This window comes from Manihot esculenta, chromosome 15, assembly GCF_001659605.2.
Source record: "Manihot esculenta cultivar AM560-2 chromosome 15, M.esculenta_v8, whole genome shotgun sequence".
Classification (NCBI taxonomy): Eukaryota; Viridiplantae; Streptophyta; class Magnoliopsida; order Malpighiales; family Euphorbiaceae; genus Manihot; species Manihot esculenta.
Genome location: NC_035175.2, coordinates 25449759 through 25469519, shown reverse-complemented (window position 1 = coordinate 25469519; position 19761 = coordinate 25449759). Strand labels below are relative to the sequence as shown.

Here is a 19761-nt window from a genome sequence, read left to right as displayed (position 1 = left end):
GCTCTTCTTTACGATCCTGAAATTGAACGCACTACCAAGACCTTACAAGCATGGCTACAGTAAGTATGTCTTTTCTCTCTTCTCAAATTTCTGAACTAACCTCTCTTGTGGATAGTTATGTCATAGGTCGAGCTCAACACTTTCAGCCACCAAGACCATGTAGGACCTATGGATATGTGGGACACCCAACTGATCGATGTCCTACACTTTATGAGGATTACCAGCAAATACATGCCTTTGGAGGATTCAATAGCCAGCCAAGACATGATCCTTACATTGATACCTACAATCCATGTTGGAGGGACCACCCGAATTATGACTATGCAAGGGCTAACTACTACCAAAACTATCAAGCCCAAGCAGCACCTCAGAACTCCCTTATGGAACTTGAAGAACAGGTAAGGAAATTGGGAATTTCTGGAAAAATTCTCCAACAGCAAGTGGATCAAGCGGTCAACTCACTGAACGCGCACATATTAAGAAGAGAGGAAGAGCTTCAAGATCTATGGGACGATGACGAAGAAACAGACCAAGCTGCTGAATCTGCGACACAAATCACCACTGCAGAACCTGCTGCTGTCCAAAAATCAGCACCAACCGAAGCTCCTGCTGCAAAAACAGCACCTGCTGTCCAAAAATCAGCAACCTCAGAAATTGCCCCAACTGAACCAGAAGTTGCTGCACTTGCTGAAACTGCCAAAATTACACCAGAAATTACAGAATTTGCTGATGTCCAAGTTGCTGAAAATAGAGACAGCAACTGCTGTCAAACTGCCACAACCACTGCTGCCCACAAATCAGCACCAGCCGAAGTACCTGTTACATCCCCTGCTGCTGTCCATAAACCAGCAACTGCTGGAAGTGCCCCAACTGAACCAAAATCTGCTGAAATTTCTGAAACAAACCAGCCCCCTGGAGAATCCAGCACAACCAGATTGCTAGCACAGGTAAGTTGTTGTCTACTCTCCCAAACTGAGATAAATCCAAGGCAAAATGCTAGTGCCATCACATTGAGGAGTGGAAAGGAGTTGCAAGACAATAGGGCTGAAAAATTGCAAAAACAGGGCATGAAAGAAATCCTGCCAGAAAGTGATCAGGGCAGTGATTTGCCCAGTTCACTCATAGGAACTGACCCGATCGCTGGGCAAACTAAGCTGTCCAGCAGTGATTTGACCAATTCTCCATAGAAGGCAGAAAGTGATTTGCCCAAATCAACAGACCAGGCAGAATCAAGTCAAAGGCAGAAACAACAACCTATGGAGAAATTCAAGGTACCTCCTCCCTTCCCAAAGAGATTTGCAAGGTCCCAAAAGGAGAAAGAGGAAAAAGAGATATTGGAGACACTTCGCAAGGTAGAAATCAACATACCTCTACTTGATGCTATCAAACAAATACCAAGGTATGCTAAATTTCTCAAAGAGCTATGCACCAATAGGAGGAAACTTGCTAAACATGAAAAGGTAAGTGTGGGGGAGTGTGTTTCAGCTGTCATCCAAAGAAAACTACCAGTCAAATGCAAAGATAGAGGAATGTTTACGGTTTCATGCAAAATAGGCAATGTGGGAATAAAGAAGGCCATGTGTGACCTTGGAGCTTCAATAAATGTCATGCCTCTTTCTATTTTTAACTTGTTGAATGCAGGTACACTCAAGGGCACCAGCATTATGATCCAATTGGCTGATCGATCCATTGTCTACCCCAAAGGAGTGCTTGAAGATGTGTTGGTGCAAGTGGACCAACTAGTCTTCCCAGCTGATTTTTATGTGATTGACATGGAGGAGGACAAGGGCAACATCACCTCTGATATCTTACTTGGGAGACCATTCTTGAGCACAGCAAGAACAAAAATTGATGTGCATGATGGCACATTGACCATGGAGTTTGAAGGGGAAATTATAAAATTTAATGTTTATGATGCCATGAAATTCCCCAATGATGTTTCTCCTGTTTATGGCCTTGATATAATTGATGATTTAAGTCAAGAAATTTTTGATTTTGATCAAGAAAACTTACTCTATGAAGGTCTTTGCAGGAGAGAAGAAGTGGACAGCAACATCACTGAAACAAAGAAAACAGCAGACTGCTGTAACTTGCTGGAAGTGAGTGATTTGCCCAGTGATTTGCCCAGAATACCAGAAAATCTGCTCAAATCACAGCTCAAATCAGACAGTAAGCAGACAAAAAACCAGCAGACAGAGAATGCACCAGATCTGAAACCCTTGCCTAGCCACCTCAAATATGCCTACTTGGGAGCTGGAAATACACTTCCAGTAATTATTTCCAACCAGCTCAGCCAAGAAGAAGAGGAAAAGCTCCTTGATGTGTTGAGGGAGCACAAGAAAGCAATTGGGTGGACCTTGGAGGACATAAAAGGCACCTCAAGACCATTCGGTGGAGGCTCAAGATAGGATGCAGCACATGGAAAGTATGTTGCAGCTGTTGGTTCACCATTTTCTGCCCCAGCACCGTGACAGATAGCTATTTGCCCAGTGATTTGCCCAGTACTTGCCCAAGTCACTGGTCAAATCACCCCCAGGCCAGGAAATATCTTTCCCTTTTCTCCTTCATTTTTCTATATGTTTATTCACACATTGAGGACAATATGTGGGATAGGTGTGGGGGTACTAGAGAATCTTTAATCACTGATCACACCATCTTTCCATTTTTTTGATTTCTTTTTGTTTCTTTTTTCTTTTTGCATTATTCTTACCCCTTTTTGCACACACCAGAATTTTTTCACTTTTTGCACACACACACAGAATTTTTGTCTTAGCTTTTGCTCTACTCAACATAGATAACAAGGTTAAAAGAGTTTCCTTATCTCATGACCCCATTGATCTACCACCCCTCTAAGCCTAAATTGAATCATTCACAGTATGTTACCTTCACTTAGAAAGTTCTTTACTTGAATTGAATCCTTAAATTTGTTGTGGTCAAGGGAAATAAAAATAAAAATACATGCAAACACAAAGTTAGTGTAACTCCCTATGAGCTGATTTGCCCAAACTATCATGACAAACCAGCACAAAGCACAAATCACAAACTTGTTCCAATGGTCTAAGACTATGAACTAAGCCTAATAGCCACTTGGAGAAGTAACTGACTGAGTAACCGGGGGTGTATCACCCATGTACACAATCGCGTAAAAAGGTCAGTAACTTTTTCAAGCAAATAAGTTTCGATGGTCTAGACTATGAACAGAGCTAGTAGCCACTTGAACAAGTGACTAACTGAGTAACCGGGGGTGTATCACCCATGTACACAATCGCGTAAAAAGGTTAGTGACTTTTTCAGGCAAGGATAAGAATAAGTGCTGCTGAAAATAAAAACAAAAATAAAAAGAAATAGAGAAGAAAAGGGGCAAGTCACTCCTAGGGGTTGCATTAAAACTAACATAAAGGAATAAGCATGATTGAGCCAAAAACCTTTCTCTTGACCATGGTAGGTGAAAGGAAACAAGGAAAGAAGAGGATGACCTTAGTGCATGTACTCTATACTGTGATAATTCAGATTAGGAGTCTAGGGGGGGCTGATTAAGTGGTACTTAGGCTCTAAGGAAAAAGGGAGCTTAATTGGCTAAGTTATTTGTTGCTTGAGGACAAGCAAAAAGCTAGGTGTGGGGGTATTTGATCAAGCATAATTTAGCCACATTTTTATCATAATTATTATTGCTTATTTACACATTTTTCAGTTTAATTTATGGTTTTTATCTTGTTTTTACAGAAAAGGAAGAAACTGGAAAATGGAAGAAAAAGTGCAGAAAATTCACAAAAGGATGATTTGCCCAGTGATTTGCCCAAGAATCTGCTCCAATCACTGCCCCGATCAAGCTAAAGCAGAAACCCGGAGGCAACAGGCAGCAGTGATTTGCCCAGTGATTTGCCCCAGACACTCGAAGATCACTGGCCAAATCACTCGCAGAGACATAGAGGACTGACTCACAGAGGCAGTGATTTGCCCAGTGATTTGCCCACTGCTCGCCCAAATCACAGGGCAAATCACTTTGACAGCAGAAACTTACAGCAGAGCGGGAAAATGGACAGAAAACAGAAATTCGATTTTTCAGAAGTCCAAATCCAATCCAATCACTTCCAACACAAGACCAAGAGCCACGAAAGAGTCTCTCACCCAAGGAATTCCAATTACAATCAAATTCAACATCAAAAGAGGAGTCCAAGATCAAATCAAAAAGGGATTTTGAAACCCTAGATGAATAAAATTCTGCAACTATAAAAGGAGAGCCTCCAAGCCAGCAATCTTATCTTCTGAACAGCAATTCCGCCTCCTCTCCCCTTCGCCAGAAGCTCTGCATCTCTTCCCTTTCCTTTCTTTTCATCTTTTGTGTATTTTAGTCCACCATGAGTGGCTAAATTCATTCTTTTCTAGTTGAAGTTGAGAATATTCAGATTTGTGATGAATTGGGAGGTTTAATACTCCATTGTTGAACTCTTGTTTGTTTCAATATTTATGCAATCTGATCTCTTCTATAAATATTACTTTGCTTTTAGAATCAATAAGGGCCCATTGCTTTTAAATTGCTTAGTAATATTGTTTGAATGGTTTAGGTCCGTAATTGCTTTGATTGTTCAAATTCACATTTAATCAGGTTGCATAATCTAGACTTGACCACGCGGTTGGCAAGGATAGAATTGGGTTTCTCTAAGTCTTAATGCAATCAACAGTTGTTCGATGCTACAATGCCCCAAGGACGTTCCTTGGCAACTTGTTGATTAGTGTTTGATTAGTGAACGTTTCCTAATCAAACTAAAACTAAGGAGGAATTTGGATTGTGAGAAGCGTCTTCCACAACCAAAACTAATTTATTGAAATCAAATAGGAGTCTTTAATAATCAATGATCAATTCTGAACAAACTGAATTAGACTCACACTTCAGCTAGAATCTCTTTCTCATTGGAATTCCTTTTCAATTAAATTATTGTTCTCTTTTGCTATTTAGTTTTAATCATCGATTCAAAACCCCCCTCTTTTACTTATTTGTTATTACTTGCCTTAGTCATTATTAGGAAGATACTTGGTGTCAATTCCCTGTGGTTCGACCCTATTGCCACTATCTGCAAACTTATTTGTTGATTGATAATAGGTTATTTTTGACGGCTTCGACAACCGCCTATCAAAAATTGGCGCCGTTGCCGGGGATTTGATCTAACTAACGTATTTTCCTTTTATGACCAAGGCTGATCGTAAAGAAGCTCTTCTTTACGATCCTGAAATTGAACGCACTACCAAGACCTTACAAGCATGGCTACAGTAAGTATGTCTTTTCTCTCTTCTCAAATTTCTGAACTAACCTCTCTTGTGGATAGTTATGTCATAGGTCGAGCTCAACACTTTCAGCCACCAAGACCATGTAGGACCTATGGATATGTGGGACACCCAACTGATCGATGTCCTACACTTTATGAGGATTACCAGCAAATACATGCCTTTGGAGGATTCAATAGCCAGCCAAGACATGATCCTTACATTGATACCTACAATCCATGTTGGAGGGACCACCCGAATTATGACTATGCAAGGGCTAACTACTACCAAAACTATCAAGCCCAAGCAGCACCTCAGAACTCCCTTATGGAACTTGAAGAACAGGTAAGGAAATTGGGAATTTCTGGAAAAATTCTCCAACAGCAAGTGGATCAAGCGGTCAACTCACTGAACGCGCACATATTAAGAAGAGAGGAAGAGCTTCAAGATCTATGGGACGATGACGAAGAAACAGACCAAGCTGCTGAATCTGCGGCACAAATCACCACTGCAGAACCTGCTGCTGTCCAAAAATCAGCACCAACCGAAGCTCCTGCTGCAAAAACAGCACCTGCTGTCCAAAAATCAGCAACCTCAGAAATTGCCCCAACTGAACCAGAAGTTGCTGCACTTGCTGAAACTGCCAAAATTACACCAGAAATTACAGAATTTGCTGATGTCCAAGTTGCTGAAAATAGAGACAGCAACTGCTGTCAAACTGCCACAACCACTGCTGCCCACAAATCAGCACCAGCCGAAGTACCTGTTACATCCCCTGCTGCTGTCCATAAACCAGCAACTGCTGGAAGTGCCCCAACTGAACCAAAATCTGCTGAAATTTCTGAAACAAACCAGCCCCCTGGAGAATCCAGCACAACCAGATTGCTAGCACAGGTAAGTTGTTGTCTACTCTCCCAAACTGAGATAAATCCAAGGCAAAATGCTAGTGCCATCACATTGAGGAGTGGAAAGGAGTTGCAAGACAATAGGGCTGAAAAATTGCAAAAACAGGGCATGAAAGAAATCCTGCCAGAAAGTGATCAGGGCAGTGATTTGCCCAGTTCACTCATAGGAACTGACCCGATCGCTGGGCAAACTAAGCTGTCCAGCAGTGATTTGACCAATTCTCCATAGAAGGCAGAAAGTGATTTGCCCAAATCAACAGACCAGGCAGAATCAAGTCAAAGGCAGAAACAACAACCTATGGAGAAATTCAAGGTACCTCCTCCCTTCCCAAAGAGATTTGCAAGGTCCCAAAAGGAGAAAGAGGAAAAAGAGATATTGGAGACACTTCGCAAGGTAGAAATCAACATACCTCTACTTGATGCTATCAAACAAATACCAAGGTATGCTAAATTTCTCAAAGAGCTATGCACCAATAGGAGGAAACTTGCTAAACATGAAAAGGTAAGTGTGGGGGAGTGTGTTTCAGCTGTCATCCAAAGAAAACTACCAGTCAAATGCAAAGATAGAGGAATGTTTACGGTTTCATGCAAAATAGGCAATGTGGGAATAAAGAAGGCCATGTGTGACCTTGGAGCTTCAATAAATGTCATGCCTCTTTCTATTTTTAACTTGTTGAATGCAGGTACACTCAAGGGCACCAGCATTATGATCCAATTGGCTGATCGATCCATTGTCTACCCCAAAGGAGTGCTTGAAGATGTGTTGGTGCAAGTGGACCAACTAGTCTTCCCAGCTGATTTTTATGTGATTGACATGGAGGAGGACAAGGGCAACATCACCTCTGATATCTTACTTGGGAGACCATTCTTGAGCACAGCAAGAACAAAAATTGATGTGCATGATGGCACATTGACCATGGAGTTTGAAGGGGAAATTATAAAATTTAATGTTTATGATGCCATGAAATTCCCCAATGATGTTTCTCCTGTTTATGGCCTTGATATAATTGATGATTTAAGTCAAGAAATTTTTGATTTTGATCAAGAAAACTTACTCTATGAAGGTCTTTGCAGGAGAGAAGAAGTGGACAGCAACATCACTGAAACAAAGAAAACAGCAGACTGCTGTAACTTGCTGGAAGTGAGTGATTTGCCCAGTGATTTGCCCAGAATACCAGAAAATCTGCTCAAATCACAGCTCAAATCAGACAGTAAGCAGACAAAAAACCAGCAGACAGAGAATGCACCAGATCTGAAACCCTTGCCTAGCCACCTCAAATATGCCTACTTGGGAGCTGGAAATACACTTCCAGTAATTATTTCCAACCAGCTCAGCCAAGAAGAAGAGGAAAAGCTCCTTGATGTGTTGAGGGAGCACAAGAAAGCAATTGGGTGGACCTTGGAGGACATAAAAGGCACCTCAAGACCATTCGGTGGAGGCTCAAGATAGGATGCAGCACATGGAAAGTATGTTGCAGCTGTTGGTTCACCATTTTCTGCCCCAGCACCGTGACAGATAGCTATTTGCCCAGTGATTTGCCCAGTACTTGCCCAAGTCACTGGTCAAATCACCCCCAGGCCAGGAAATATCTTTCCCTTTTCTCCTTCATTTTTCTATATGTTTATTCACACATTGAGGACAATATGTGGGATAGGTGTGGGGGTACTAGAGAATCTTTAATCACTGATCACACCATCTTTCCATTTTTTTGATTTCTTTTTGTTTCTTTTTTCTTTTTGCATTATTCTTACCCCTTTTTGCACACACCAGAATTTTTTCACTTTTTGCACACACACACAGAATTTTTGTCTTAGCTTTTGCTCTACTCAACATAGATAACAAGGTTAAAAGAGTTTCCTTATCTCATGACCCCATTGATCTACCACCCCTCTAAGCCTAAATTGAATCATTCACAGTATGTTACCTTCACTTAGAAAGTTCTTTACTTGAATTGAATCCTTAAATTTGTTGTGGTCAAGGGAAATAAAAATAAAAATACATGCAAACACAAAGTTAGTGTAACTCCCTATGAGCTGATTTGCCCAAACTATCATGACAAACCAGCACAAAGCACAAATCACAAACTTGTTCCAATGGTCTAAGACTATGAACTAAGCCTAATAGCCACTTGGAGAAGTAACTGACTGAGTAACCGGGGGTGTATCACCCATGTACACAATCGCGTAAAAAGGTCAGTAACTTTTTCAAGCAAATAAGTTTCGATGGTCTAGACTATGAACAGAGCTAGTAGCCACTTGAACAAGTGACTAACTGAGTAACCGGGGGTGTATCACCCATGTACACAATCGCGTAAAAAGGTTAGTGACTTTTTCAGGCAAGGATAAGAATAAGTGCTGCTGAAAATAAAAACAAAAATAAAAAGAAATAGAGAAGAAAAGGGGCAAGTCACTCCTAGGGGTTGCATTAAAACTAACATAAAGGAATAAGCATGATTGAGCCAAAAACCTTTCTCTTGACCATGGTAGGTGAAAGGAAACAAGGAAAGAAGAGGATGACCTTAGTGCATGTACTCTATACTGTGATAATTCAGATTAGGAGTCTAGGGGGGGCTGATTAAGTGGTACTTAGGCTCTAAGGAAAAAGGGAGCTTAATTGGCTAAGTTATTTGTTGCTTGAGGACAAGCAAAAAGCTAGGTGTGGGGGTATTTGATCAAGCATAATTTAGCCACATTTTTATCATAATTATTATTGCTTATTTACACATTTTTCAGTTTAATTTATGGTTTTTATCTTGTTTTTACAGAAAAGGAAGAAACTGGAAAATGGAAGAAAAAGTGCAGAAAATTCACAAAAGGATGATTTGCCCAGTGATTTGCCCAAGAATCTGCTCCAATCACTGCCCCGATCAAGCTAAAGCAGAAACCCGGAGGCAACAGGCAGCAGTGATTTGCCCAGTGATTTGCCCCAGACACTCGAAGATCACTGGCCAAATCACTCGCAGAGACATAGAGGACTGACTCACAGAGGCAGTGATTTGCCCAGTGATTTGCCCACTGCTCGCCCAAATCACAGGGCAAATCACTTTGACAGCAGAAACTTACAGCAGAGCGGGAAAATGGACAGAAAACAGAAATTCGATTTTTCAGAAGTCCAAATCCAATCCAATCACTTCCAACACAAGACCAAGAGCCACGAAAGAGTCTCTCACCCAAGGAATTCCAATTACAATCAAATTCAACATCAAAAGAGGAGTCCAAGATCAAATCAAAAAGGGATTTTGAAACCCTAGATGAATAAAATTCTGCAACTATAAAAGGAGAGCCTCCAAGCCAGCAATCTTATCTTCTGAACAGCAATTCCGCCTCCTCTCCCCTTCGCCAGAAGCTCTGCATCTCTTCCCTTTCCTTTCTTTTCATCTTTTGTGTATTTTAGTCCACCATGAGTGGCTAAATTCATTCTTTTCTAGTTGAAGTTGAGAATATTCAGATTTGTGATGAATTGGGAGGTTTAATACTCCATTGTTGAACTCTTGTTTGTTTCAATATTTATGCAATCTGATCTCTTCTATAAATATTACTTTGCTTTTAGAATCAATAAGGGCCCATTGCTTTTAAATTGCTTAGTAATATTGTTTGAATGGTTTAGGTCCGTAATTGCTTTGATTGTTCAAATTCACATTTAATCAGGTTGCATAATCTAGACTTGACCACGCGGTTGGCAAGGATAGAATTGGGTTTCTCTAAGTCTTAATGCAATCAACAGTTGTTCGATGCTACAATGCCCCAAGGACGTTCCTTGGCAACTTGTTGATTAGTGTTTGATTAGTGAACGTTTCCTAATCAAACTAAAACTAAGGAGGAATTTGGATTGTGAGAAGCGTCTTCCACAACCAAAACTAATTTATTGAAATCAAATAGGAGTCTTTAATAATCAATGATCAATTCTGAACAAACTGAATTAGACTCACACTTCAGCTAGAATCTCTTTCTCATTGGAATTCCTTTTCAATTAAATTATTGTTCTCTTTTGCTATTTAGTTTTAATCATCGATTCAAAACCCCCCTCTTTTACTTATTTGTTATTACTTGCCTTAGTCATTATTAGGAAGATACTTGGTGTCAATTCCCTGTGGTTCGACCCTATTGCCACTATCTGCAAACTTATTTGTTGATTGATAATAGGTTATTTTTGACGGCTTCGACAACCGCCTATCAAAAATTTTTGATCAACATCCCAAAGAAAATGGAGGGCTAGGCATTAGAAGTGCCAAGTGCACTAATCATACTTTCATGATGAAGTTGGCCTAGGGAGCTCTAACTAATCATCACGCCTTATGGGTCCAAGTGCTGTGATCCAAATATAAGATTAAGAGTTTTGATTTCTCTTGTCATCTTCACACAAACAATTGTTCTAATCTTTGGAGAGGTATAATTGCAGTTTGGGATAGGCTTAAGGCTGGATCTTTTTGGAACCTGCGGAATGGGAAATCGCCTAACTTGTGGTTGGATTCTTGGCTTATGGAGGACATATGTCTAGCTCAAATGGCAATCAGAAGCATTCTAGAGAGAATGAGGAAAGAAATAGTTTCTGATTATGTTGATCACTTAGGATGGTGGGATTGGGCTCGGCTGGAAGATTTCTTACCTGCTTCTGCTCTTCTCTCTATCTTGAATCATCCTCCTCCAGCTCCTGACTTGGATCAAGATAGCATAATCTGGAAATTTACAAGTTCCGAACAATATACGGTCAAATCTGTCTATAAGGTGTGTGCGAGGACCCTTTTCATAGAGAAGGATAATGCATGGAGCTTAATCTGGTAATGGAAGCGATCACAGAGGGTTATAACATTCCTATGGCTAATGTTTCATGGGCAGATCCTTACAAATGAGGAGTGAGCTCGAAGACATCTTTGTACAACCGCTAGATGTAAGAGTTGTAATAATGAAGTTGAAACCACCATTCATGTGTTACAAGATTGTCCACGGGATTGCTGTGTATGAAATAAGTTGGTTCCCAACGTCATGCATGAGAATTTTTTCACACCTAGAGTGAATTTACAAGAGTGGCAGTGTCAAAATCTGCATGATGATGGGAATAAGATATATAGGATTCCTTAGATCCTCGTCTTCGGCCTGAACTGTTGGAAACTTTAGCTATGTAGGAATGCTTTTATCTTTGAGCATTGCTCTCCTAATTTAGAGACTTTCATTCATTTTTTGATGAATGAAGCTCGCTCGATTTTTGTTATACTCGAAAAGTTACCAGTTCGAGTCAGAGTAAAGTGAAAGTCTCACGAAAGGAAAAATGGTCTAAACCACCTGATGGGATTGTTAAAATCAACACTAATGCTATTATTTTCTAAAGGAACAACATTGCTTATGGAGGAAGCATTTTTTGAGATTCTAGAGGCAAGTGGTTGTACGACTTTACCACTGGGTTGGTAGAGCGTGTATCTTAAGTGCTGAGCTAAAAGCTATCTTGTATGGGGTTAGGGTTGCAAAACAATGTGGATTTAGAAAGGTGATAGTTGAAAGTGACAATTTAGAAGCTATACATATGCTAAATGTAGTATCGGAGGTGCACCGTAACTACAACAGTATTATTTGTGCTATACGAGATTTGCTTGAGTCTGGTGATAATTTTTCATTTATTCATGGTACTCGAGAGTCTAACCAATGTGCTGACAAACTAGCCAAGATAGACGCTGCCTCAGGAGGTCCGTTTCAACTGTTAGAGGAACCACCTAGTGAGCTATTTCATCTAATTGACAAAGACTGTTCTACCCTTTCTAATGGTCCGTAATTTTAAATAGTTGTTCCTGGTTTACCAAAAAAAAAATCAATTTTTTAATATGAAACCCACTTGAATAAGCTATTCTATCCGATAGAAATTATATTTTTTTAATGTTGCACTCACTTAAATATGGTGTGATGCACTAAACCCAAAAATATATAGTAATCTTACACTAAAAAATAGAATAGAGATATTTTATTACCATACTAAAATAAGTTCTCTTTTTATTCTAGACTAAATTTGAAATAGTCTTACAAGTTACTTTTTATTAATAACCCTCATTTTTCTAAATTGGCTATTTACAAATATTTAAAATAACCCTACTGCTACAAATTATTTAAGACGATGGGCAATAGTTATCCTATTTTTACCCATTATTAAGTCATGCTTGATTTGTAAATAAGTACTTATCGATTTTAAGCTGAGTCGGTGTTAATTTTTTACACTGTAGTCCCATCTAGAAATAGTTTAGTTAAACTATTTATAAATTACTACATGGACATAGTTTGATTTAGGTGAGTATGAAAATTTTCAGTTAAAATTGAAAAAATAATTGGCTAAAATTGTGAAATGCATAAAAAATTGGCTAAAATATATAGTTTATCTTTAGTAAGATAGCCCCATAATTTTTAAATTATATTTTTCTGACTGTACATTCTACATAATCATATTTCGACCACCTAAAATTATTAACAATCTCTCTAATTTGGCTAAAATTGTCAATAAAAAAATTAGTTAAAATTGAAAAACCACATAAAGATTTAGTTAGAAATGATAATTTATCCCTCTCTCTTGATATATATATATATATATATATATATATATATACTCATTTTATTTTGATTTAATTTTAAAATTTAAAAATATAATAATTAAATGATGAAAGGATCTTTGGCCCTCACTTTTATTTAAAAAAAAAAAATCTTTTTTCACCATGTAAGATGATTGCATTTCTATGGTCCGCAGAATAAAACCAATAGAAAAGGGCTGCAAAACACAGCAAAGACTCAGACCAAACTTAGAAAACCTAAAAACAAAAGCCATAATAGAAGCAAAATCAAAACAAACCAAAATAGTTTGAACCCTCCAATCAAGCCCAATTCAAACACGAATAAACCAAATCAGCTAAGCAAATATCGACCGCCACACCACAGATATATCGACCCATCACCGTGGTTGCTGAGAGAATAACAGAGCAGAACTTATATCAACAATTGCCAAACAGATCCCATTACAGTAGCAACTGCATAAATCATAAACTAAAACACCATGAAAAGAAAACATGCAACAAGCAAAGGGGAATAGATTGTTGGCACAACAATTCAAACACTAACAACAACGAACACTAAAAGGAGACATGACATAGCTCAGTTGAAAAAAGACCTGAGGGTGCAGTAGCCACCAGACTTATCGGTGCAGTGTCAAGTTGCTAATGTCATGTAGGTAGAGTTCTTCCTTAGAAGCTAGAGAGAAATGCCCCCTATTCATGTCCATTACAAATCCCTCTCAAAAAATCACTAGAGACCTAAAACACCAAAACAATAACAAGATAATAAAAGAAAATGTTATAACATCGAACTTTCGACTAGAAAGATTCAAGAGGGATGGAGTGATGTGAACATGGAAGCTAAGTACATGAGTAATGGAGTAGATGCCAATATTATATTACCTCATGAACCAATAATAAGGGCACGTACAAAAAAATCAGGAATGAACGTATACAAGAAAAGTCTAAGTTCATGACACATGAAAATCCATGAGATAAAGTGTTTGTGAATATGATTGTAGCAAATGATTAATAGAGCTAAAAAAAAAAAGCCGCGGAGGTTGATTGCAGCACACTTGTGGCTACATAGCATGTTGAGCTATAATTACACTTAGATCTATTTTGTTATTTTAATATTTTAGTATGCTTATTATAATTTAATTAAACCCATTTTGGATAGCTAAATTCATACAATCTATAAAGATAAAGAATTCTCCTAATCCATTTAGGATTATTGTAATTCTTGTTAAGGAAGATTTGACTGTTTAACAAAAAATCCTTCCTATATTGGAATTAATATTTTTACTACTAGGATTAGGGTTTAGAAGGCTATAAAAACCACTCTAAGTGGCAACAACAAATTTAGTTCTTCTTTATGGACAATGATCTTTTTTGGTTAATAAAATTTTAGTAAAAATTTTATTTAACTTTGTGTTATATCAATAATTGACATTTTATTGAGGTCGGCAATATCATTTTTGTTTTTTTGTTTGATTATTTATGTTTTTGTTTATTCATTATTTAAGGATATAGTAGAATATTTGGAAATTAATCTTGACATATGACTTGATATTATTATGTATTAAAATTTTAGACTGCATTATTAATATGGAGTTCCGCATCAAGAAGGCTCCAAAACTAAACAAGAAAAATAGAAAAATAATATACACAGTAAGCTTATGACACCATAATCCTATCCCACCTTTAATTATATTTAATTATAACACTTAAACTTTATAAAAGGAAAACTTACTTTTTAATCCTTAAAATTTAGGGCAATTGATCAAAAAGCCTGTGACATCAAAACCCTATCCCACCTTTAATTATATTTAATTATAACACTTAACTTATAAAAAGAAAATATACTTTTTTATCCTTAAATTAGGCAAGTGGTCTTAAAAGCCAAACATTTATGCCTTTTTGCGATTTTATTCAAATGTTTTAATTTTGATAATTTAGTCCAAAATTGAAAAATTTTTACATAAATTTTATCTTGATTTGAAATTATGATTGGAGGAGTGTGATTTCAATGACGAGGTATTATAAAGGGCTTTTTTATTATTAAACATAGACCACATTTGTAACAGCCCGCATCTTCGGACCGCCACCGGCACTAGGATCCAGATCGGCCTAAGGCCACCGGGACCCGTAGCAAGCCACAAGACATGCTAAACTTCTGGTCTGATCCCATACATGATCAAACTTTTCTTGAAAACTTAAGCTTTTGTTTTAGAAAAACCTTTAAACTTGTTTTCCTTACCTCCGCTTGACCTATGCATGAAAACATAGAACCTCATACCAGATGGGTCATCAAGCTAGCTTTAAAACCATGTCCGCTTTGGGTCAAGGGATTGAAACCCTTTCTTCCCTCACGGGCCATTCAAATCTCATAACATTAAAACATTTCACATCATGAAAACCTTTAACTCTTTAACATCAAGACATTTTCTTAAGATCATGTAAACCAAGGGATCAACCAACTCTAGGGTCAAGCACAACTCTATACATCACATGACAACTATACTTTCCATCCTCTAGCTTTTCATTAACTCTTTACATACATCAACATATCATATCCTTTATATACATCATATCCACTACTATACTATTCAAGCATACAAAACATAACATCTCTTTATAACCAGCTTACTTAACATAAACATGCTTTTTCCTTTACATAAACTAAGCTATACTATTACATCAAAACACGGCAACCCATGCTTAAACTCTGCTTTCCCCATAGCTTACTCTGACATACTCTGGCTTAACTTAGCTCTGGCCCTGCAAAACTGGGGTTAAGGGAAAGGGATGAGCTACAAGAGCCCAGTGAGTAGAAACAGATAAAACAATTCGTTCATTCATTACATGCTTTCATGATATGTGTCACAGCACAAACATTCCACATCTCGGATTAGACATGACCTCAAAACTCCCTCTGTCGGAGCCCGACTCCTCCTATGGAGCTCACACAGGACTTTCACTGCCATTGACAGATTATGGGCTATTGATGTCGCCTTGGTCCAATCCCCACTATCAGTAAATAATGCAATGCACCATAGTCGTGATTCTAATGCAATCACCCTAGCACACATGGCATCCATGATGCATGAACTATGCTAAAGCATTCCATTTTTCAGTATAAAAGATTAAGTTTAGTTCTACTCACCTGAAGCCACTGCTCAGCTAACTCTACTGGGCCAACTAGCACTGAAGCTAGACACCTCGATGTCTCAGGTCCGATCCTACGCAGATGGACTCACATGAGGTACCAAACAACTCTAACATAGACATAAACATCTCCCCAAAAACCCCCGTAAAACATCCTCAAAATATGCATAGAACATACCTTGAAAAGGCTGGACAGGGCACTTTCGGCGGCACCTTCGGCGGCCGAACCCTCCCTCCAGAGACGAAACTCGGGCACTTTCGGCGGCACCTTCGGCGGCCGAAAGTCCCGCTCCAGAGACGAAAGTCAGGCACTTTCGGCGGCCGAATCCTTCCTTCGGCGGCCGAAAGTCTGCTTTCAAGCCAAAACTCAGTTTTCGGGGGCAAGGTTAGGCGGCCAAACCATGCATCCAAAGACAGGTTCGGCGGCCGAAACTACCTTCGGCGGCCGAACCTGAGTTCATCAGAACTCAGCCTCTCGAGCATACCAGCCTCCCAACCCCCCCAAAACCAACCTCAACCTCACATACTCTCTCCCAAACATGCATACACACTCCCACAAGCATAAAGGAGCAAAGAAACTAGCTTAAACCTACCAACACAACACCACATAACATACATTGGGCATAAACCCACAAAAGCCTAAACATGCAGAACTACCCATACATAAACATTACAACTTCATAAAACTTATTTAAAACTTCATTAAACCATAAAGGAAAACCAAGATCTACACTTACCTCTTGAAGATCGAGGGTTGGTGAAATCCTTAACTCGGAGGTGTGGAGGATCCAAGCTCCAAAAGCCTCCAAGCTCCCAAAACTTGATTTAGGCTTAAAACTCTTCAAAACAAACGTAAAACTCATGAAAACTTGAGGGATGGGTAGAGAAAGCATGAAAACGACCAAAAGAAGGCAAAAACTCACCTGAGCTAGGGAATGGGGAGAAAACTCGCCCATTTCCGATCTGAGGGCCCTTTATAGGTGGCCTGGTCAGAGACCTTCGGCAGCCTAACGTGCCCCCTAAACTCATGCATGTTCGGCGGCCGAACTTGACTTTCGGCGGCGGAACCTTGGCTCGTTCAAACAAGACTTTCGGAGGCCAAAGGCGCTCCCGAAGCCTTTCCATGTTCGGCGGCCGAACTTCACTTTCGGCGGCCGAACCTGGCAAATGCCTCCTTGGTCTTTTCTCTTCAAAACTCAAAACATTTCTTTTACAACTATAAAACACTTAAAACCATTTTAGAAAACCTTTCCTTAACTCTTGCTATACCCCTCAAAAAGGATCCGACATCCGAAACTCCACCGGACGGTAGGAATTTCGATGCCTGAACGAGCGGGGTCTTACATTCTTCCCCCCTTACAGAACATTCGTCCCCGAATGTTCAAACAAAAACACATAAAACCTCAAACTTGCGACTGAACGCCACCAGCTTCCGCTGCGTTACTCTGATCCTTCTCTTCTTCCTCCTTCGCTGCTCTTACTCTGATCCTTCTCTTCTTCCTCCTTTTCTACTTTTACCCTCTACTCTTATGTTAACCTCTTCTCTAAGCTCAACAACCTGAACCCGAATCTCAGATCTAGGAAAACAACCGACTCTTGCTAGCTGATCCATAGATCATCGATCCAAGGTAGAGATTACCTACTCCCGGTAGTAACCCTGCACAACTGCTTACAGTCGCTACAAAGGCTCAAGGATCCATCCTTCCTTTCCCGTACAATACTGGAGCGTTCCAGGGTGAGGTACTAGGTCGAATAAAACCCTTGTCTACCAAGCACTCCACTACTCCTACACTCCTCCTATAACTCTACAGGTACCATCCTGGGGAAAGAGAGAAACGGTTCTGGTACTAAATACCACTTCTAAACCAAACTCTACCTCCCTGACCGATGGTAAACCTGACACTAGCCTGGAATCTCTAAACTCGCTCTATCTACGGCACTAAGGCTGGTTCCCTGACCTGCCTACTAACCTTTCAAACCTGAACAAGAACCCTCTAACAACCACTCCTACACACCCTACGAGCCTAACGGGCTGACATCAAACCTCTCGGCATCTCTACACTGTCCCCTCTGAAGACTACCTCTGACCCATCCTGAACTCTGAACTTGACTACCTCGTCTCAACAGACCAAGGTAGCACCAGCACCACGAGTAGAGAAACCAATCCATCCCCCGAATGACATCCAGACAACTAAGTCTCGGACCTCAAGGTCGGGTGGAAGGTATCTACCCTCACCTGATACTGGACTGAACCGGCAGACTGACTCCGCCACAGATGGATCATACTTAGATTCAAAGAGAACACTCTACACCCAGAAGCTATCAACTCAACCTTTCAAAGGCTCCTAGAGCAACAACAGAAGAAGAAACACACCAGGGTTCACAACAACACACACATCAGAACAGTCAAAAGTGAGCGTACCTGGCATCACCGTGTTCGATGTGTCTGCTCCCCTTCTATGATCACTGGTCTGAGCCACATTACTTAGAGCTAACCGCTGGGACCGTACCATCCTGGGCGCAGTAGGACACTCACGTGCGAAGTGCCCTTCTTGTCCGCACCTAAAACATGCCGTAGTCCCCGCCAGACAAACTCCTTTGTGTGGCCTCCCACACCTCATGCATCCTGTAGTGCCTCGACCAGAACTCGAACCATCTTCAGCCTCTAGCCTAAACCTCTTCCACAACCTACCTTTCCTAGTCCTGACCCATTGCCTAGGGGTTCTTCTCCCCCTTCTACCTCTCTTGGCGGCTGTACTCAGCATGGAGGGATCAACTTCCCCTGAACTTGAACTCTTAGAATCCTTAGACTTTTCCATATTTTCTTCATCCATATCCACTTGCAGACCTACATCCCTCCTTTGCACCTCCATTTCCTCTTCTCTGCTGACATCAACAGACCTTCCAGGGTCTCTTGATGTTTCCCCACTGCCAACTCTACCTGACTGTACTCCTGGCAGAACGGGAGGAAAGGTCCCCGTACCTTCCCACTCAGACGGATCTGACTCCACAGATCGACTAGCACCTTGCATCTTCTCTCTTCTGAAAACACAACAGGCACACAAGCAAACATCAGCATCGCATCACATCATACAGTCCATGTAGAAACACATGAACTCACAACACATAGCGTGCATCGTATCATATGGTTCATGTGACAAACACATGACCCCTCATGCAACACATATCATGGATGAGCTTGTCACCCACAGCCTACAACATAGCAGAACATGCCATGACCAACTGTGCCAAGGGCCACTCCTGGTCGCTCGGCTCATCTCATACATATCATGCCATCTCGCAGCTAAGGGACCATCAACATCCATAATACAAACACAAATGCACATGCATCATACATGGCATTACACATCATCAAGCAAGACAGGACTCCTCATCCTATCCTAGTGGACATGATCTTACTCTGAATCTTTCTTATTGTGCTTGCCCATCTAAAGCAACCTCTTTCCGATGTGGGATACCTTCATCCCTGAGCATCCTTGCTCAAAACACCGTACTCTTGAGGAACCATGCTCTGATACCAACTGTAACAGCCCGCATCTTCGGACCGCCACCGGCGCTAGGATCCAGATCGGCTTAAGGCCACCGGGACCCGTAGCAAGCCACAAAACATGCTAAACTTCTGGTCTGATCCCATACATGATCAAACTTTTCTTGAAAACTTAAGCTTTTGTTTTAGAAAAACCTTTAAACTTGTTTTCCTTACCTCCGCTTGACCTATGCATGAAAACATAGAACCTCATACCAGATGGGTCATCAAGCTAGCTTTAAAACCATGTCCGCTTTGGGTCAAGGGATTGAAACCCTTTCTTCCCTCACGGGCCATTCAAATCTCATAACATTAAAACATTTCACATCATGAAAACCTTTAACTCTTTAACATCAAG

The 19761-nt window shown here is 40.2% G+C and overlaps 1 protein-coding gene across 1 annotated transcript; it reads left to right on the top strand.

Annotated features, from left to right (window-relative positions):
- Nucleotides 1-10670: 10670 nt before the first annotated feature.
- Nucleotides 10671-11931, top strand: LOC110608387. Its single transcript, XM_021747604.1, has 2 exons — nt 10671-10892; nt 11536-11931. The coding sequence occupies exons 1-2, from the start codon at nt 10671-10673 to the stop codon at nt 11929-11931; spliced, it is 618 nt and encodes a 205-aa protein (XP_021603296.1).
- Nucleotides 11932-19761: the final 7830 nt, after the last annotated feature.